This window comes from Danio rerio, chromosome 2 (assembly GCF_052040795.2).
Source record: "Danio rerio strain M-AB ecotype USA chromosome 2, GRCz13ab, whole genome shotgun sequence".
Lineage (NCBI taxonomy): Eukaryota > Metazoa > Chordata > Actinopteri > Cypriniformes > Danionidae > Danio > Danio rerio.
This window is the reverse complement of record NC_141022.1, coordinates 30,761,426-30,784,557: the sequence shown is the minus strand read 5'-3', so window position 1 is coordinate 30,784,557 and position 23,132 is coordinate 30,761,426. Positions and strand designations below refer to the sequence as shown.

Here is a 23,132-nt window from a genome sequence, read left to right as displayed (position 1 = left end):
TATACAAAGTGGCAAAATGTAGAGTTTCCAGAACCCAAATGGTTTGACAGGCCTTAAAGAGAAAGTGAAGCACTCAGTCCAGTTTACATTATTTTGACATCTATTTTTCACTTTAATGAAAAAATATATAACAAACTCAATTAATGTAACCATTTAGCAGAAAATAAGCATTTTCTTTTTGCATTTTCGTGCAAGGGCGCTGCCATCTTATAATATGGCTGTGTCTGACGTCATGGGGTTACTTCCACTCCCTCAGATAAACAGATAAAGTGGAAGTCATAGACTGAACACGGACACTAGAAAGCCTAATTTAACCCAATGTGTGAAGTTGTCGACGTGGAACCCATGGTGAAGTTTAATAGTGTGGAGTTGGGGTGGTGGATGGATGCTGAAGTCAGAGAAACAGAGATATGACGTGTTTGGCTATTTATAGGGGTTTGGTCTTGAGCTGATTGGATAATAGAATGATTGTCTGTGATGAATAAATTTACATCCTTCATACATCTTGAGCGATTGAGTTAATCGACTTGATAAGAGAATATGCCTTGACATAATGCATATGTGTACTTTTGTGTGTAACAGAGGAGTATGCAAACTTTGGGACATACTACGACCTCGTTAACAGATTGTTATGTTGCTTAGTTATGAGCCCTGTCAATCATCCACACATCATTCACATTTCTTTCATATTTAATGTACTACCTTAATGGAGAAGCAGCAACAGGTTAATCTCCCATTTACAAGTCTTGTAATGCAGAGAAATTTACTCAGGTCTTTGGATAATTTTGCATTCAGGCATTAATGTCCAAATATGTCTATATATAAAGTCAGTATTGTTGTTGCAGATGAAATATAACACAGAAAACGCGATTTAAATATTATCCAGTTGGATAGACATTAATTTATGGGCACACAAACATCTTTACCAAAGCCTCTCTACTTAACGGTTGGTCTCGCGCATCCACCATGTTTGTAGTTTATTTACACAATGTACTGTGAGCAATATTATCGATTAGAGTATGGACGGTTCTACACTTGAAATTTTTACCAGAAATAGTAAACCATCCAGCAACTTTTTTTTAACAAACTATGATTTGGGACATACTAATTCTATTTTCAAATTCTATTTAGGACAGATAGTATATGAATTTGGACGAAGCACATTATTTCCACTGTAACTGTTCAGCTGAGGGAACGGAACTAACCCTGTCACGTCAGACACATTGACATTCCAAGATGGCAGCACCCTTGCGTTGAAAGCTGTAGTAAAACATGCTGTTTTCTTCTAAATGGTTACATTAATCGAGTTTGTTTAATGTTTTCATTAAAGTGCAAATCAATGTAAAAAATAATGTAAACTTGACCAAGTGCTTCACTTCCTCTTTAAAAACACATCCAGATAACAATATTTAACACTATTCGAGTTAATGTTGCAACTGTGGATCCTGTTTAATTATAACCTCAATTTGACACTGGAGATCCTGCGATGTGCAGATTTGCATGTTGCTGTATCGATGCTGAAATGAAATATCGTGCAGCCCCAGTTTGAATGAATGAAAGCAGTCAAATAATGGCCACGCTGTGTGCTGCAATTCGTGTGCTTTATTACAAAAACCTGTACAAAATGTCTTTCCAGCTTCAGAATTGAGCATGTGTTACTGTCATTTCATTTCGTTACAATTCAAAAATCATGATAATAACCTGTCGGACAACAGCTAACATTGAATATACTGTAGTAGTAGTAAGGTCTGCGTTGTCCGTATGTTATCCACACGTCTCCGGATATTGTTTAGGATAATGTCTTTACATTCTTTTTTCCCCATTACCAGACTCATATCGACAACAGGCCTGCTTTAAAACAAACAGCTCTCACAAGATACTCAGCAAGGACCACTGCGAAAAGAAAAGAAAAGCAAAAAAACTGTACACGGGACAGCATTGAGCACTACAAAAACATTTCGGCGCTTTGAGCTTCTCCGCTGAGGCTGAGGTTTTGGAGAGAGGAATAGGCTTAATACAAAAGACTCCCCTTCAAACGCTCGCTGTCATAAGGGTTCTCTCTACAAACTTACAAAATAACATCTCAAAATAACTCAGGTTGACAGCTTCAACTGAAAGGCAAGTACTATACATTTTCAATGATTAAATCCACTCCGGCCTGTCCTGCTCGATACATCAAAGTCTATTCACTACGAGTGTGACTTGTATTTTGGTCGGCGTAACTGCAGGATACTTCAGAAGTTGTGATAGCTAAGCGCCTTGGCCCATATTTTCTGCACCGAACTAAGATGTGAAGCTATGCATAAAGGATATTTTACAAAGCAACAGTTGCAGTTCCTCACTAGCCAATGCTTTCGAAAAAAAATAATATATCGGTGTTCTCGCTTGCTGAATTCGTATTGATTTCCTTTGAGTCATAGAAACATCTGATAGAACAGAAACATTGATCTTTCGAGCATTGCTGCTGTATGGCCAGCCGGATGGCACTGTTCTCATTTATAACCATGGGGAGATCGCTTCAAATGTCTCGTCGAAACAATTGGTATTCCTGGGACCCGCTCACGTGGCCCAGCATCCCACCGTCCATTATTCTCTTGGGCCTGAACATCGCTCTTCAGACCCTTAAAACCACACCCCACACAAGTCCACACTTGGCGTCTAACTGCAATTTAAATAGAAGTGCTTCTGACTCCGATCTCCTCCGTCTATTCTTTATCAAAACTGCTGCTCTCTGCAGATATATCTCCCATACTATGTGCATTTAATGTTCCCTTTTTTTTTTTTGCTCCCCTCTTCTGTCAAGCATCAGTGAGTCAGTGGTATTCTCTTGATCATTGTTCATTTCCATTATGTCCTTGATTGAGCAGACCTTGGCAGAATTGTAATCCCAGCTAGGAGGAGAATATATTGCTGCTGTCTCCGTGGCCGTACAGGTCAGCTAGCTTCCTGAATCGAGGCCCCCAGTCGCTCAAATAGTCATAGTTCTGCTCTGAGTCTGTGCTCAGGGAGTCCAGGGAGCTGAGGGACTCGGCCACCGAGCCGCTGCCCTCGAAAGCGTACGTCTGCAGGGAGTCGTAAGGCGGTGCGGAAGGATCCACGTCAGCGTCCTTCAGGCGGTCCCATATAAACTCCCTGAAGATCCCGTTGTCTGGGGTGATTTTGTAAGGGGGAGGCCGGGAGCAGTAAAGGGTAGGCACCTCTGGGGTGACGTCTCGTCGGGCTTTGCTGTCCCGCACTACATTGAGATTTCGCAGAGCCACCATGTCAAAGGCCTCTGTGTCTTCCTCGCCCCCGCCTTCGTCGTCGTAGCGCACAATGTTCTCCCGCACGTCCCGGTCTTCATCCAGGATCAGAGGTTCCTTCTTCCTCCTCCTCATTGTCACGATCAGCAGCACCAGAACTGCAAATAACAAGACAGAATAAACATATGGTGCTAGGATGAGCAAAACTTTTTTTTTTTTAAGTTCATACTTTTTATTAAACAGGAGACAAACAAACAGTGAATACATTTATAATCTCAACAGGATGTCTGTTTTAAATAAATAATGACCAAATGCAAAATGGTTTCCATAAATATATCAAACTCTGTATCTTGTAACTTTAAACTCTAAAATGATGAGAAACTAAAGACTAGAGTATTGACTGCTGAGAAATAAGCTTTGCTATTACTAAAATACATGTAGTTTTCACTATTCTTTCTCAATAGGTTTAACAATGAACAAATATTAGTGAATCAATTAATTGATAATGAAATAACATTATTTACATTTACAGAATTTATTGCAAGATACTAAATTCCTATTTCATTACAGGAATTTATTATACTAACGGGGGCAATACCTGCTTGTACAGCATACATATGCTGCACAGAAGCAGTGTACATCAGCACTTTCTGTTTGTCCTCCCAGACCTAAACAGACCTCAGTTGGTTTTAGCTGTTTCTCTGGATTTAAGCCTAATACTAAGGCTAAAATATTGTTTGAATTAATTCACAGAGTTCATCCCACAAAAAAATATTTCCACAAAAGTTTTAAACTGATATTGAGTTAGAATATTGTTTTTTTGAAAGCTTTAATGAAACTATTTCACATTTATTTTGGTGTTGCCAATATTCTTAACTTTTTTGGATTAATGTTGAATCATTTATTGCTCATAATATTTTAAAATAATTTTCCTTATCTTATAAACATGTGGTTTTAGGTTATTATAAGGATTGCTCTTTAAAAGATGCTTTATTTTTTGCTTTTTTATTTTATGCTTTTATTATAAACTTTATTTTATTATTATGTACATTTCACATACATTAATCCAAGTTTGACAAAAGCAAACTTCTCTTCATGGTGCTAGAAAAAGAGATTCAAATGTATATAAAAGTGATTTTGAAGTCTAAAATTAGTAAAAGCAATTATAACAATTAATATATGCTCCTCCTTTAATATGTTTGCATAAAAATGGTTTGTATATATGCATGTTCTGAAGTAAAAGTGCATTTAATAACTCTTGTTAATAACTAAAATTGGAAAAAATGTGTGTAATATATTTATATGTAATTTGATAATTAACTACCCTCTACTCTTTTTTTAAATTAAATTTAATTTCTCATTTAATTCTTCTTGTTAAGGAATGTAAGGTGATTTCGTTGTATAAAAACACTGTACTTGCTGGTTCTTGTTTATAAAGCAAAAAAAAAAAAAAAAGGGAAGTTTCACAAATTAATTTCGAGAGGAGCACATGGTATGATTGATCGTGGCTGGTTTCCCATCCATAATCATTTTAGTAATGCCAGTTTGATTAATCCAAACGAACTATAAATAGCCCGTCTAATATTACTCCCTTATCAGTGATTTTTGAAAAATCCCCGCATCCACCACATCTCCCCCTTTGCCTCCTTTTCCAGCTTTTGAGAACTACCTGATCTCAGACCCCCTTACATGCTAACTGACCAGGCGGAAGACGGGCTCAATTATCTCTGAGCTCAGGGTTCTCTCCTGGGACAGTATGCCAAACCTGCTATTTTTATCAAGCAATATCTATGTGTGAACTCTTAAAAATGACATTTTAACAAATTAAAATAGAAAAGCATTTATGCCCGCTATTTTTCTTTTTTTCTGTTGTTTTGGTGAAATAAAGATGTCTTGATGATCGTGAGAGAAAAATCTTTTTTAACATTTAAACTATTGCTTGTACTTTGTTGGAAACCCACAATCATACAATAGCCAAGAGAGCTTATATAAGAAAATACAAGCAATTACAAAAAACAACAGCAAATTAAAAAAAAAAGATCTTAATCAGCACACATGCTGCAAATCATAATGCAAACACATAAAAAATGTGCTGCATTTTCCCACAATGCAAACAAATTAATATAATGCGCTGCGTTTTCTCACAAACCTCAAATATTTAGGAAAACATGCAGCATTTTCACACAACACCTGCAAATAAAAACTAACACAACAAAAATATTTCAAGGGGACATAAAAACGTGACAGCCGATGCTGCAAAGTGTTTATTGTGTCGTGACTGTTGCTCAGTGAAGTTGTAGGTGATCTTTGAAAGGTGAGTTTTTTGTTTGTTTATTTTAACATCCTAATTCCTTTGTCTTTTGTATTTAATTAGCCTAAATAACCAAGACCCAAATAGCCAGATCAGTCACATTTCAAGGTCCCCTTCTATTTCCGTCAGATCAGTCACATTTCAAGGTCCGTTCTATTTGAAAGTGTTGTGAGAAACGCAGTACATTTTATTAATTTGTTTGCATTGCGAGGATTTGCAACACGTGCGCTGTCAAACCGATAAAGATCACTGGTGTTTTTTGGAATTGTATGTGTTTTTTTAAATGGCCGAATGTTGAGCTCTCTTGGCCATCGTACAATCATGTATACAAAATTAATATGAAAAGTTCAGATGCAAAAACCTCTAAGTGCCATCTGTAATTTCCACCAAAAATGAAAATTTTTCTCAGCCTCCTTTGTATATACTAAGCTATTTAACTTTAAAGTCTATAAAACAGACCTTATTATTTTCCATAAAAGTGATATTAGTGAACCTACACACAAGACCCTGATAATAATGCTTATTTTAGAAGAAGATTTCAGACGCCATTTAGAGGTTTTTGCATCTGAACCCTTCATATGTACATATATAATTTAGTCAAGTCGAGCTTCTTTGTCATCCCGCTATATGTGTGGACATACAGAGGAACGAAATGTCACGTCTCGCAAGACAACAGTGCTACATAAATTAATCATAAATACAAACACAACGCTGGACATAAGAGCTATTTTAAAAACCTATGCATAACTATCATATACTATAAGATACTTAACTATACACATAAGACAGGCTATACAAGTACCTTTACATGTCGTGCAAGATATTGTTCACTTAACAACTCTATAATTACATACTATTCTGTATATTTTTGCATTATATTTTGTATTATATCTTATAGCTAGACCCACATGGAATCTGCACGCACAGAATTCCACAAAAGTCAACAGATTTTTAGCCATTATTTTAGCCGAATCCCATCATTGATTCTGTTAATTTGATTATGTACTGTAAATGTACTGTAAATTCATATTCATTCAGTTTTTAATTTAATTTTAGTAATATTTTTGACTAATATGAAAATATTCATATGATTTATGTACACAGCAGTTTTTAAAGTAATATTTATTTTACTTTTATTATATGAGAGATTTGCTTTGTAAAAATTAAATACATAGTAAAAAGGTATTACTTTTTATTTCATATATTGAGGTTTTAGTTATGATACTCCCAATATAATTCCAAATAAATTAGCAGATTTTTACCAAAATTCTGTGCAGAAATAGCAAAAAATGTCTGCAGATTCCGTCTGGCCCTACTTATAGCTACTACTATTCAACTTTGTATAATAAGAGTAACATGATTTAGCATTTATTTAAATAATTTACATTTTTAATCATAAGAGTGGAGACAAGGTGAGGTGAGATGAGTGGGGAGGTGGAATCACAAGTCAGATTTGAGCTTCAGCCGGGAAAGAAAATAAAAGAGAAAACAACATTCCCAACCACTCCTCTGACATCTTAAGTGCATTTATTCCTAGTTCTGTCTGTTTCCACCAGACCGTTGGGGTGAAAATAGCTGCACAGTGCTGTTTACAACTTGTGCAAATAGTCATTACGATTAAACAATTTGCTAACAATATGAACAAGAAACCCTTTTTATACGAGAGTAGAGTGTTTAATAAATTGCTTCATTACAGATTCATGCCCTTGCCACCGTAAACAACAATTCCAAGAAAAAATCAAGCACCAGGAAAGATTTAGAGGCACCAGAGCCTTAACACACACACGCTTGCACATCTCAAGCAGTCCATTTACCTCCCGTGCAAGATAAGCAAAGACATAAGAGGTGTAAAATCAGATAAAGCTCGACCGTGACTGTATCTCGACAATATTTATGACACCAGGCCAAAATATTACTCTCTCGCTCTTTCACACCGTCGAGAACGATTCAGCCTCAAGGCCCCACCACTTTAAGGTACAACGTGAAAGATAAGCCGAATTATCTTCTGCGGTTCAATTAGGCCAGATCTGGTACATTAGTTCTATCAATAAGTTCATCAGATTGGGCTGTAGTGATTTTAATAACGTCGCTGACAAATCCTGAACAGGAGGTGTTTCATCATCCGAGGTGTTTAAAGAGCACTACAGTGTGATTTAATCTCATCCTTGGTGTTTGTTTACAACTGTTATTAACTGTACGGACCCACACATGCTCGGCACTTTTTGTCTTCTCACACTTAGCTCCGTCATGTGTGAACATATGCAAACAGACAGAGATAAACACGCAGATGCACCACGAGCCAGATTTAGGGCAGGATGTATGCTGTAAATATGAGGCTTTAACAGCCACTTGCTTCCCTCTTTCTCCAACCCAAGCTGCTTATTCGGGAAAGGCCAGCGTTAAATCCTTTTAATGAGTGCAGCATATGCCTACTGTACGTGCAAAATAAGACTGGATTATGTGTCAGTCAGAAAATATCACCCTGCCCTGAAAGCGCAGACCCCTGTATACGGCACATCAAAACTATCAACGGAAGGCAAGACTGCACCGTTGCACAAAAGTCGAACGTCTTAGCGATTCAAGTCAGGGATCAAATAATGCACAGAAAAAGATGGCGTGAAACAGAGTGAGTCAATATATAAAAAAAGAGAAAAGGAAAATGCGTAGCGAGAAATAAATAACATAACAAGACACATGCGCCCCAAAAAAAGTGAAATAAATCCATTTTTTGTGCTGTGTGGAATCCGAAAACCAATCCTCCGTGTTAGCGCTCTCAGACCCATGAATGCGAGGGATCTTACAGTACAGCCACAACACAGTCCTCCCACGGGAGTCTATATCTCTCTCTCTCTTTTAGTGTAGATAGCGCATATGTGTATTCGGCTGCCAATACCCAACTCGAGGGGGAGGGAAGGGAGCAGATAAAGTAGGGAGAGAGAAAGAGGAGGTGTAAATGGGAGCAGGCTGAAGTGAGAGAGAGAAAGATAGAGTGGAGGGAAAAGGGAGGCAAACGTCTAATGATCCATCCTTCAGGCCTGCCACAGCGAGTGTGAAATATGGTGCCAAAGTCTCATACTTCATCCTCAGGCCTAGTGTCGTTCGCAGGGGCAGACAAGCTGGGCGAGTGGGCTGGCGAGGCAGAGGCTGCACGTGTGGAGTCATAATCACACACACACACATATATATAAACAGACACCATGATGTAAACAAAAGCAGAGCCAATATCGACCTTAAATTCAAGAGCGACAGCATTATTGGGTGCCAACAAAGAAAATGCTACAAAGCTGAAAATGAAGGAATGAGAAAATGGTGCCATTATTTACTCAAACCTGAGTGGTGATTCTCTGAAACAAAACACAAAGAAAGTTTTTTTTGCAGAATAGTGAAAAATATATAATAAAATGTTCACCTTACAGCTAAATTAATTTACTGGATTGACAACAGCACTTGAAAAAGGGATTTTAAGCAGTGTGTACAGTAAGTAAACTCTCTTTCTCTATGTGCGGTAAAAGAAAAAACACAAAAAGAGGATTTATATATTGACTTATAGTGTTGACAGATTTTACTAGAATAAAACAGCAAATAATAATAAGCTCAAATTCTCTACATTTAGTCATTTATCATAGGGGTTCCCAAAATTTTCAGCCCGCTACCAACTTTCAGCCCGCTTACCAGACTTGCGACCCCCAATATATATATATATATATATATATATATATATATATATATATATATATATATATATATATATATATATATATATATATATATATATATATATATATATAATAAATAAAAAAAATACATATATGTATGTATGTATATATATATATATATATATACATATATATACATACATACATACATATATACATATATATATATACATACATATATACATATGGTTATAAATATATAAACTGTGCACATATACCAGTAGGCCCAACTTTGTTCGTCATTTATTTTGGAAAACACCTTGTTCTCCTTGTTCTCAAAGATCTCCTTGTTCAGTTGTGGCTTGTGTTTATGTTTAATGTACATGAGTGCAGTAAAGATGTCAGAAAGTTTGACCTGGTGCCATAAAATCAATCTGCTGCATCTGACGCTACTGCTGTGTATTTATTAAAACGCAATCACCCCAGGGGTCATGTAATGACATGGGACGCTGACAACGGAGGTGCAGATCCAAATGCAGGGTTTATTCAAGAATGGTCAAACTGATGTATACAGGAAACCCAAAGTCGTGGTCATTAAACAGGCGAATGGTCAGTACAGACAGCAAGCAACGTAAACAAACAAAACAAAGCAATGGTCAAAGCAAGGCAAGGGAAAGGCGTCGTAATGTCACAGTACAGTTAAACAAGACTCAGCAACTAGTGTGTGTGTCTGTGCTGCTTATAAAGTACATGTAATCAGTTCTGAACAGCTTTAGCTGTGTGTTAGCAATCAGCAGGAAAACCGGAACAGGTGTAAGTGTGTGGTGAATGACAGGATTTGTAGTCCTTATGTTGACAGATTTGTAGTCCTGAGTGAAAGTGAATAATTCCCAATGATCTCTGATCCCAATGAAGTCTGGATCTCTGGCGATTGTGACAAGTCTAAAAAAATTTGAAAGGTTAATTATTATTGTTTATTATTAACATGCTAACAATGTTACTATTAACTACTAATTGTTATTTAGTAGGTTATGGATAAAATATGGTAATTCTAATAGTTTAATTAAATGAAATCGATTTTTGAAAACAAGTTTTTCCAAGTATTACAAACTAATATTAACTTTTTATAGGCATATAAGTAGTTATTTTTATTTGTAAAAAAAAGTGCAAGATATGATTTTTGAAGCCGCAGTTATGTGATTACCATGACTTATATATAATCCTAACGCAGTCTTAAGTCTTAACTGTTACAGACTGCGCCCACTTTAAGGCTTGATTTACCCTCTCTGCAGTTTTGACACAAGATGGATGTTCAACGGGAGCAGCAGATCAATTTAACATTATCCTCAATTTGCAGTAATTGGATTGAGAAAACAATCCGTCATCCAGAATCAATTAAACAACAAGTGGGATATTTTGTGGGGGCCTCGTTCTCATCGACCTCTTAAAAACGAGGCAGCGACTGCTAGATTATGCTCTGCCCTTCATTCTCTTTGGCTCGCTCCCTCCCTCTCCGTCTCTCATGCGTTCCCTCCACATATCTCAACCATTGCCAATAGCCCAGGGCAGTGAAGACTAATCAAGATATACTGGCGATATGCGGATCTATCTGGCTGTTGACATTTATGCCGTTGCCCAACACAAGTTGTTTGTGCTTTATGACACCTGTCTGTCCCTCTGTTTTCACAGTAGTAACATTATCTGCGAAATAAAATGTGATATATTCCAGGCTGACGCAAGACCACACTAGATCGCCTTAAGGGCCCTCATAAGTATTACTGACTGCCGTCCACTTGGACCGTCGGAGGCCATAGGGAAAGACGAGGTGCCCTGCAATCGCTGGAGCAGAGATTGAAAAGATGATGTCACTGTTGCGAGTGTGACCCGTGGACATGAATGTATCAGAGCGCCTCAGGCTTACCTGACCTCTCTGTATTTCTCCATGCACCTAAGACTGGAATAATGAGCACAAGGTTTCCTTTAGAACAACTAGAGCGACACAGAGGCTGTCATCATGTGAAATGTGCTTTGCAAATCCTTTAGATTACTTTATGCAAACACTGATAAATAGCACTGAATTTATCGCTGCTTGGGAACTTCATATCAAATATTTTATGAACCTTTATCAGTGTTTTGGGCTTGACGGAGGTGTTGTAATGACACTAGGCAAGCATAGAATGAGGGGTTCAGCTGAAAATCTATCATCGTTTATTTGCCCTGTGCCTTTCTAAACTTGCATGAGTGCTTTTCTCCTGTGCAATTATTTACAGCAGTACATCCAAGGTGCTCCTTTCCATACACTGTAAGTCAATGGAGGTAGAATTTTAAGAGAATAATAACATTTTAATCTATAAAATATAGCAAAGGGCTTCAGAATCATGCATAGATGTTGACATTTTTGGTCATTTTCTTGATGGTGCCTGGTCAACGTACACTTTTAGTGAAATGAAACAAGACAGAATCCTTTGTGAATAAATGGAAATGTCAAAAAAAGTACAGGAAAATTTTAAATAAATAAAAAAAAAATAAGTAAGTAAATATAAAATGATCTGGAAAATGCGGAATCTATGTATTCTATCAGAAGGTACAGATATGGCCAAAAATATGGCCAGAAATGCATGTTTTTTCATGGTCAGTGCTGCAATTTGTCATGCGCAGTCACGCGCTATACTGCAGCAGCAAAGGCCGCCTTTTCCTTTAAAAAAAAAAAAACATTTTGTGCTTTACGCAATATCTATTAGGTGGCGCATAGAACAACTGCTTTTCCATTGTTGGGTCAGTGCGAGCGAACACCCCAAAATCAAACAACCTGTGAGTTTCCGAAAACCATTGCTGGTCAACTAAGGTCCCAAGTTCCATCCTTATAATAAATAAATCCAAGGAAAGAAAAAACATAGCTACTGGACATTTTAAGATATTGCATTAAACATCTTATAGGCTAAGGGTTTTTTTTTTTTTTTTTGCTTAAGATCATGCTTTTGTTTACCTTTTAAATTTAAAGATGTTGCATTAAATAATAAAGTAGTTTTAATTTAATAAGTGATAATTCTTTGCTGCATTCTCCTTGATGAATAAAAATCTTGACACCACATTAAAGACACAACTGCCAGTAACTTTTAGTTGGTGTTTTTGTCACATTTAAAAGTTGTGTTTGTGCATGAAACGTGCACATTTAGATGCACGTGTGTGTGAAAGAGACCGGGTAAAAGAGTGCTCGATTCACAGCTCCATCAATGCCATAAGCGGCTGGGTTTTGGAGATAATGAATACATATTTGTTTTCAAATACACTGTAAAACCTAAATTTAAGGTAACTATTTGAGGAAATTGATTGCAACAAACCCATTAAGTTAAAATTCTAATCCTAATGAGTACTGTGAGCTTAATTTGAGTAAAAGAAGCAATTTGAGCACAGTAAAACCCAATGAATGAAGAGAACTCAAACCAACTGAGTACTGTAAACCCAATAGGATAAGGCAACTCAGACTGTTTGAGGAAGCCGATAATCTATATGAGTACTGTGAACTTACTTCATTTAAGTAGAAGTAATGAGGAAATTAACTCATTACCTTTAACACTGAGTTCAAGACTCTTTTAAAATGAGTAGAATTAACTTTCAGTAAATTGTTGGGCTATACAGTGAATAAATATAACAGAATAACAAAACTTTACAAATTACGTATCCACTTTTGTAGGCTCAACACAATTTCATAGATCTAGAACTTGCCTAAGCTATATTGAAATAATTCAAATAATTACAAATATTGGATATTATTAAAAAAATAAAATAAATTAAAACAAACAAAAGCTATAATAATTTAGGTATAAACAGTATAGCATAAATACTTTTATAAAAAAATAAATTTTACAAAGGCCTATCTGAAATATATATATATATATATATATATATATATATATATATATATATATATATATATATATATATATATATATATATATATATATATATATATATATATATTATTTATAAAGTATTTGGATACAATGAAGTAAATGAAACTGTTTATTTATTTATTTATTTATTTATTTTGCGCATGAGTGAAACCATCAGAAACTACCTTAATTTTCTTTTCAGTCATTCAGTCCTGCACTGCTTAACAAACAGATTGGTATAAAATTGCACATAAAACATTTAAGTTCTATGTCCTCAAAAAGTGTTTATATTTTTATATGATGTGGCAAACTTTTAAATTTCTATTTTAAATGTAGAGCTTTGTTAGAAGGATATTTAATATTTTAATTTAAATTAAATTAATTAAATTAATAAGCAATTATTTTGCTTTGGGGAGAAAGCAATATATGGAAAGACAAAAAAACAAAAAAAAAACAAAAAAAAAACAAAAGGGTGTCTCTTGTGCAATTAATTAGGGAAGATAATATTAAAGCCAAATAAATAGTTCTTATGATTTCTTTTCATCGTGAATCATAGATGCCAATACTGAATCTTTAATGCTGGCTGGACACCAAATTGTGTTTTCTTAACGGAAAGAATTTTTCTGAGCGGAAAATTCACCTGAGCAGAAAACGTCCCAAAAGTAAACTAGAGCAAGTGACTTGGTGCTGATGTTTGGTGTGCTCCCAGCATAAGAGTGAATATGAAAAAGATCAGTGTTAACATTCTTAAAATGTATTTGTGTTCAACAGAACACACATACACAAATAAAAAAAAGTGGTGGAACAATATGTGGCTGTGTAAATAATGACAGTACTTTTATATCTGGGTGAACAATTCCTCTAATGGAGAAACTTGCTAGATAAAAAAAGACAAAAGGCTCAAAGCTGACATGTCCTTGTGTATCATTCAATGCCTGGCATGTTTAGTTGTGCGCTGCTTTGATAACTAAAGGAACAGCAGGCAAAGAGCTTGTTGATTCATTACTCCGAAAAAAGATAAAAGCAGAAAAAGCAGCTTCTTTTCCCTCCGCAGTGCCATCCTCCTCCGTCTCCTCCTCCCCTCAACCATGAGTGAGCAGTCTTGAGCCCCTGGGGCCGGACTCTCTTTGCCAAAAATAACTGCAATGCTCAGATCAGGGAGCGCAGTGGTCTAATCCAGCTCGTGGAGTTTGGAGGAAGGAGAACCCGGCATTCACACGAGACTGCAAACCACAGGAACGACTATTTGACATCGGTTACAGCTGTTATTTGAGCTCACATTCAGATTATAAGTACTTAAACACAGCGCACAATCAACACAAAGACATATGGGCAACAAGCTGTGCTGAAGATGGGATTTCTCAAAGGTTCCTCAAAGTGAACCTGAGGAAAGACAGCAATGAAGAAAAAAATCATGCTAATAACGGGTTTCCTTGTATTCCCGAGAATGTCCTTCTGTTCAAATGTTTAATACTTTTACTTAGCAAGCATACATTAAATTGATCAGTGACAGTAAAGGCATTTATAATGCTATAAAGGATTTCTATTTCAAATAAATCGCCACTTTGAAATTATTAGGTTCTGTTTGCATTCTGAGTGGTTTTGAATTATTGAGTTTAACTCCTTGAAAAAAAAATTGGCTCACACTTGCATTGGATAATATACTGATACAACTCTGATAAAAAGTAATAGGCAATTAAAATAATAATGATAGCCTATGAATAAAAGGTCGACCAGGTGGTTACAATGCTTGTTAAAAAGTTAAAGGTCTAGAATCAAGCAGTATGCAAATAACTAAACTATGACAAAAAATCTCATACAGAATCTAATAATTAGGTGATCGAATGCTTCCTGGTTATCAAAGAATCACAAAAATATTAAGCAGAACATCTGTTTTTTAGCTTTGATATTAATAAGAATAGTTTCTGAATAGCAAATCAGCATATTAGAATTATTTTTGAAGGATAGCATGAGACCAGGAGTAATGACGCTGAAAATTCAGTTTGTCATCCCAGTAATAGGTATCACTCTTTTCTGGTGCTGCCTTTATGACATTTTGTTGGTATTACAGTATGTTACATTGCAACAATATGCCAACTAATTCACAGTAGAGTGTTAGTAAACTGTTAGGTTAGGGTAAGATTAAGTTAACATGTACTTGCAAAGTTGTAAATAGTTATAAAGCTGTATTTAGTCAGAATAATGTCTGTAGGTGTAGTATTAGCAGAGAGAAGACAGTCTGCTAATACTCTAATAAGAATAAGATGGCAAGTAATAAAAATAACTTATGGCTAACAAAATGTGCAAAAGGGAACATACAAATAAAGTGATACCCAGAAATGGATTAAATTATATTATTATTATTATTATTAATTTATTTTTTTATGAAAAGGTTACACTTTATTTTTAGGTGACATTATTTTAAGTTAGATGTAACTTCAATGTAACAATTAATTTAATGTAATTACTACAAGAAGTGAATGGAACATGTATAACTATGTCACATTGTGGGCCCTATCATATAGAAGTGCAATAAGATGCAAAGATGTGTTTGGCGCGATTTATTGCTATATTTGCGCTAGGTTGTTAAAAATAGCAAAATTATCCGTGCCACTTTGTGGACTCATAGGTGTGAGTCCACAAACTAAAATAGACCGCACAATTTACCAGCCGAAAAGCTGAGAGCCTTAGTTTTGCGCCTTAAATGCTTGTACATTGCTTAATACACAGGATATACAACAATGCACAAATATTTTTACAAATGAAAAGAATTAAAGGGTAAAAGAGTTATAAAAATAACTTTTTAAAAAAAAATAAAAAATAAAAACCATTGCCTCTATGCCTTTTTCATGTCGGAGGGCTTTTTTTAGTTTATTCATGACAATTTGCATTTGTGTAGTCATAATTATTATCAGGGGTTTTTATTATATGCATATTTATATTTATTTTATTAAAAACAAGCTTAGATTTGTCCACCTGTCGGGTTTTGGACCACATGGGGCATAGGACGTGTGTTTGGATATAACTCAGTTTTTTTAACCACACTTTATTGTTATTGTTCATTTATTCATTTGCTGGAAATGAAAACTGAATTTAGAAATAGTTTTAAAACAAATTTTTGAGCTTAACAAATGAACTTTGGATGTCTGATGGATGTCTTGAGATTAGTGCGTACAACACTGTTTCCTTATCCATGAAAGTAAAGGAGTAAAGTAAAAAGAAAGTAAAAAGGCCGAATGGAGGAGGCTCATTCTTTATCCTCATGCTGCAGATGCTCTGTTTAACTCTTTTCTCGCTAGTGAAGCGTTCAGTTTTTCCACTTACAAAGTCCGCCATGTAAATAGCAAATGCACCATGGCCTGATGCAACTGACTCTTAAAGAGGATAGGAGACGAGACTCTGATTGGTTTAATGTGCGTTAAGCACAAAACACACCCATAACTCATTAAGAGAATAAGTACAACCCTGTTAGACCATGCACAGCAATGCAAACCATACTTTTCCATCCTTAAAATAGCAAAAGTAAATTCGGACACACCCTTAATGCTTTTGCGCCCTGCGCTTTAGACTTTGCACCTAGATCATTAAAAAAGAGCCCCCAGTTTTACTCACATTATGTAAAAGAGTTACCATTTAAAATACACACTGATGTTTTAAAATGCAGAAATAGTTCAAAACATAATTTAGGGTACTCATCTTGTTTGTTAACTAAAACAAACATTTGTTGTACATATCAAACATTTGATCAGAAACATAAGCATTCCTCAACCTCTAATAAAGTGTTTTTTGTTTGTTTGTTTTAAGCATAAACCTCCGCACATTTAGTTAGAGTTACAATCAAAACCAGCTGGAAAAGCAATTTGCCAATAGGATAAAAATATAAACTCTCAAATCAAGTCTTAATGCATCGTGCAATTTTGCTTCTCCATGTTTGACATTTTCTACTGAAAAATAAATTATTTTTGAAGCAATTTTATGTATGTGCTTCAAGTCATGTGTGAGAACAGCAGAGATGATCCCATTCTTCGGAAACATGAAATTGAAGCATATTGCACTCGGCTTCACTGTGGCGCATTATTTCAGATCTATCGTTTAGTAGTAACGTCTCTATGGAGATGAAAATGAACTAGTTCACACTTAGATGTAATAGCACCAAGGAGGCGGAAAGAGCTTTCTTGGTTGCTTATTTGTCATCTCTGCACTCAACAAAAAAAGAAAGAGCGAATAATCAAACAATGGAAATGACTAGAGCTCAGCTCGAAATGTGTGTACACATACAAATTCCCTTCTTGTCACAATAACAAGGCTCTTCATTTAAAAAAAAGGACAACATCTGTCCACAAATAGAGCTGTGTCCATGGACGGATCTTGCCAGCGCAGCCAGACACACAACCTATCAATGGCATAATCAAGAAATCAATCAAACCATCAGGCCTGCATTCACTCCCTTAGCGCAGTCTTCAAGTTAACAAATCAACACAAAGACACACCAGTCAACCAATCAGACCAGCTGAATGGTGCATATTGGGTGGAGGTCACTCATCAAACAATCAGCTAATAAGCCGCAAAATAATAAGCAATCATATAGACCAGCAGCCTCCCTGGAGAGGGTAAACAAGTCAATTGTGGCCAAGCAGACCACTCGGCGCAAGCCACGTCCCAACTGTTAGAGCCGCGGTGCCAGCGTTTTGAAAGCAATGCCAGTCTGACTGTGTGCTAAATGTCAGTACGGGGGAGGTGGAAATGCAACAGAGCTCTTAAAAATGGCTTGGAAAACAATAACAGAATTTGGACAAATATCCTTTGATTGGAAGCCGCGTTTGGAAAGCACTCTACATAAAAATGGAGAGGCATTCATGAAGGCAACATGAAATCCAAACCGAGCTGATGTTCCTTATTGATGAATGACACTTGTCGTTATCTCATTGTTGTCTTAAATAAATATATTAAAAAACACCAGCATTTAAAGGAATAGTTCAACCAAAAAGGAAAATTTACTCACTATTTAGTGCTGTTTTTAACCATTGACTTTCATACAAAACAAATACTATGGAAGTCAATGGTTACATGTTTTCTCAGGCTTTCCTTAAACTATCTTATTTAATCAAGATTAATATATTTAGACAAATTACAAACTAGGGGTGCTCCGATCAGGATACTTGCAGCCGATACCGAGTACTGATTCCCTGTCATAGTGATCGTCCAATACCGAGTGATTCTGATGCTTTAAGCTTTATAATGCATTAAGCACATTTTCCCTCTAAGTATGAGTCTTAGGAGATATCTTGCCTTACCTAAGAGAATAAATTAAGGATGCTGCATATAATACCTTAAACATGTCTCATAACCTTTTAGGTGTGAACATGTCATAGGCTTTAGACACTATGATATTGGTGATAGCTCCACTCCCGTCACAGCAGCTCAAAACACTGGAAATACAATGGGTGCACTTGCAATAAAGAGTCCATCGCTCATGTGAGTCGCACCAATAGACTATAAACAGGTCGCACCGCATCTGTAAATATTTTATTTCAGGTGTTGCGATCGCTCACACCCCCTGGCATCATTTACCTCTTCACGTGTTGTGGCTGCTGTAGGCTACGCATAATATCCGAGAGCGCATAATGTGATTATCAGCCGATACCTTCGGCCAATTGATCGTAGCATTCCTAGTAACAACAGTATCATTACAGTTTTTAAAAAGTTATTTTATATTTTAATATCTTTTATGACTTAATTGGTTTAGATTTTACCTTTCCTGAGCATTATAAATGTTAAATATGCTTCATATTTTTTATCATATAAATGCTAATTAAAGGCTGTCTCAGGCGAGAACTCTGAGTTCAAAGATATTTGAGCCCAGGGCTCCTGCCTGGTCAAGGGGGTCTGAGATCAGGTAGTTCTCGAAAGCTCCCTCTTGTAAAGGAGGAAAAGGGGGAGATGGGGTGGATGGGGGGATTCTTCAAAAACGAAGATGAGGGAAGTAGGTGAAATTGGCTATTTATTGCAGGTTTGGATTAATCTGATTGGTTTATCAACGATTGCAGTTGAGAGACCAGCCATGATCAATTATATAACAAGCTCCTCTAGAAATTAGTTTATAAAACTTCACTTAAGGCACTCTTGTTAAAATTCAACATGTATTTCATTCCTCTCTTTCACTCACTGACCAAATATGTTTAACAAAAGTGTATATGATTACATTTTCCCATTTTATTAAAATGTATGTTTCTCAAGCAATTTTCTTCTCTTCAGTCAGTTTCACCCTGCCTCTTTTCACATAAAAGCCATTTGCGCGATGATCTGACCAGACACTGGTTCAGCAAATAGTCTGTGTTTTCATTAGAAATGTTCAGCAGGTAAACAACAAAAATCAGCAGTGTGTAAAATTCACTGGTTGAAAATTAACAAGAGCTTGTGGCAAAGAAAAAAAACTATTAAACAAACTATTATGGCAATCACAATTAAAATGAAATGAGGAAATTAATAAAGTATGTCCGTTTCCAGCATTACATTAGGATCTGCACATATTGCATCAGATAGCCTTTATACACTTTGTAATGACCAATCAGATACAAGTCTGTTGAGCTTTTGATCACAGTAGCCAATCAGAGGTGTTTTAGATTAGTCACCGTTGAAAGCACTGAGTTTGTATAAAACACAAATGAGTTTTTTTAAGTGTTCACCAATGTAAGACATATATTTTCCAGCTTCATATAGATTATAATGGAAGCTTTTGCATAACTTACTATAAAGAAATGGATCAACATATTTTGTAGAATTTTTGCCTGTATTGCTAGATTGTGGGATGGTATTTTAATATTCTTTTAATATTTTATGATACAACATTAATCATTCAATATTCTATTAATCACAGAGAACACTCTATTCTCTCCACATTTCATTTTCCAGACACTTTCTTATCAACACTCCATACTTCTGGGAAAAAAAAAATTCAATGTGCAGTTCTTTTTGTGCTTCATGCAGGTGAGTGAGTTCTTCAAACCACTTGTACATGACACACTCCTTTTCCTCTCCATTTGCACCAGACACCCAGTGTTGGGCAAGCTACTTGAAAAATGAAATGAGCTAAGCTATTAACTACCTTACTTAAAATGTAGCTTAACTACACTAAAAGCTACCCTCTGGGAAATGTAGCAAACTAAGCTAAAAGCTACTTGGCAAAAGTTGCTTAGCTACATCTTAGCTATTTTTGCAATTTTCATTTTTAAATCGAAGCAACTTAAATCCAAGTCAGTTCTGTCTTAGTGATAAATAAAACTGTCAATGAAACATATAAGGGCACTGTTATTCAGTTTATTTATTTACTGCAAATAATATTCTCCAAACAGAAACAAATAAAAGTATCTAACAGCAAAAAAAAAAAGAAAAGAAAATCCAATAAAACCAGGTGTTACACACTTAAAATACTATAGTAAACTGTATAAACTCCTCTCCTTCAGTCATCTTTCCATCAAACAAGTTTCTCATGTTAGTCTAATTGGTTGGTGATGTCACAGACTAGAGCGAGAGGTGGCAGTAATGCACCAACAAAAAGTTTGTTGTTGACCACCGTAAAACAGATAGAAGAAGAAATCATCCTTCTCTCCGTCATATGGATTTACTATCAGCTAGACACTGACCTCACAGCTCCGTAAAATCAGTGCTGTCACTTATTTATTTAACGGTCTAATGGTAAATGTAGCTTGTGTGGATGCTACTGCGCTACTTGACTAAAAATATAGCTTTGCTACTAAAAAGCTATTTGATTTAGAAAGTAGCCATGCTACTGCCACATTACCAAGAAATGTAGTTAAGCTAGCATTAACCTGTAGCGACGCTACTGCCCAACACTGCAGAAACCTTTTTATAAGAACCCCAAACTTCTTGGAAAACATTGTGCAATTCTGAGTGTGCTTGTGGACTTGAAAAAAATAAATAAACTAACTTAGAATTATCGTAACATTTATATACTTCTTTTCTCTGATTTGAAGTGCTACTTTTATCCTCATTTCTAAGCCGCGTTGGATAAATGCGTCTGTTAAATGAATGAATGTAAATAATTAAGCAATTAGTTAAATTTAAATCCCTGACAAAATGTGTTGATATATAAATAAAAACAATTAAACATAAAAGGCAACTCAGATACAATTAAAAAGCTAATTATATAATACGTTTTAATTATTATTATTATTATTATTAATAATAATAATAATAATAATAATAAAAAAATAATAATAATAATCATAATCATCATCATCATCATCATATGGCGGTTAATTCCGCTGTGGCGACCCCGGATTAATAAAGGGACTAATAATAATAATAATAAAATAATAATAATAATAATAATAAAATAATAATAATAAAAAAAATTTCCCCAAAATCAATTACAAGGCCAATTATAAGAAAATAGGAAAATTATATTTCTATCCTGACATTTTTGTGTATGTGCTCAAGAAGTTTAAAGGTATGTTTTTCCTACCAAGCAGGGTGATGATGCAGGCAAGGATGGCGATGAGTGCTCCGGTGCTGAGTCCTGCTGACAGCATGAAGGCCTCTGTGCCACACGACTGGGGCGTCCCATCAGGGTCGCAGTCACACACTCTAATAGACAGCGTGTTAGTGCTGCTGAGGGCAGGAGTCCCGCTGTCCACTATCAACACCGGCAGTCGATACATAGACTGATCCCTCCTCTGAAAACCACTCCGCTTCGTCAGAACAGAAGCAGTATTGTCTGCAGACAGAAAGATGAGGATCATGTAAAAAAAAAGAAGGAAAAATTATTATGAATAGCTTTTTCATGAACAAGAACAGGAGCTGAGTTTCAAGGATACTATAAACTGTCTCAATGAAATTGCATACCTTTATTGTCTCGGAGAGTGAAGTTCATGTTCCCAGCTGTCTCTGCGGTGAGGGAGAAGAAGAAGCGGTGCCCGCTGGGTGGTTCATCTTTATCCACAGCACTTATGGTTTCAATGACCTAAGACAGCGTCCAAGAGGGAGTAAAGAACAGCAAGATGAATACTCCTGTTCCTGCCTTACTACAGACAAAATAATCTGCAGCTTTCTGGCTGAAAACACTCCCCTAGTCACACCTTTACAATTATTATTTTAGATTATATCAGTAAATCTGAATGTTTTGTTAATTAGATTAATTGAGTGCTTGATATTTTGATAAACAAGTGATAATTGTTTTTAATTTTCTCAGAAAGTCTTTATAAATAGACAACTAAAGACATGACACTATAGTGGTACGTTGAATCAGAAAATAAGCCAATTAATTATGAGTAATAAAGACAATATAAACATTATTTCTGTTTGACTGAACGTACACTCTACGATAATATACAAACTCCTTTAAATAGCAGTTTCTATACCTTTCAATATGTGACTTTTACAGTTTTGTTGGTGTGAATTAATTTATTAAATCTGAATCACTCTTGACACATGGCTTACGGAGTTTTGTAATGTATTACACGTGGAAAAGATTAGATATAAGATTGCAGACAAACCAAAGACATTTAAAAAAAATTTGGAAGCCCTTTTTTGAATGTCTGAATGACCAATGATAACTGACTGGTGTGGAAGATTTCATGAAGCATAGCAATATGTGCAAAATACAATTTTTCATATTTGTGTATGTACAACACAGGTATTTATATTTCCAAAAAACTCTTTTCCAATTTTGTCTTTTTATTTATTTATTTATTTATTTATTTATTTATTTATTTATTTATTTATTTATTTATTTATTTATTTATTTGTTTGTTTGTTTGTTTGTTTGTTTGTTTGTTTGTTTGTTTGTTTATTTATTTGTCATTCAAATTTTTTTTTTTTTCAGGTTAGTCCCTTTATTGATCCAGGGTCGCCACAGCAGAATGCACCGCCAACTTATCCAGCACGTTTTTATGCAGCGGATGCCCTTCCAGCCGCAACCCATCTCTGGGAAATGTTTATTTATTTATTTATTTATTTATTTATTTATTTATTTATTTGTTTGTTTGTTTGTTTGTTTGTTTGTTTGTTT

The 23,132-nt window shown here is 35.4% G+C and overlaps 1 protein-coding gene across 2 annotated transcripts in view; it reads right to left on the bottom strand.

Annotated features, from left to right (window-relative positions):
* Positions 1-1,582: 1,582 nt before the first annotated feature.
* The window catches only part of cdh7a (cadherin 7a), a 94,743-nt gene continuing 73,193 nt past the window's right edge, over positions 1,583-23,132 (bottom strand). The window contains exons 10-12 of one of the 2 annotated variants that reach the window (XM_087239850.2): positions 21,968-22,085; positions 21,588-21,839; positions 1,583-3,400 (exon numbers count right to left, since the gene is read on the bottom strand). In XM_087239850.2, the coding sequence (XP_087095976.1) occupies positions 2,892-3,400; positions 21,588-21,839; positions 21,968-22,085 (879 nt within the window). In that variant the 3' untranslated portion in view covers positions 1,583-2,891. 2 annotated transcript variants of the gene reach the window in all.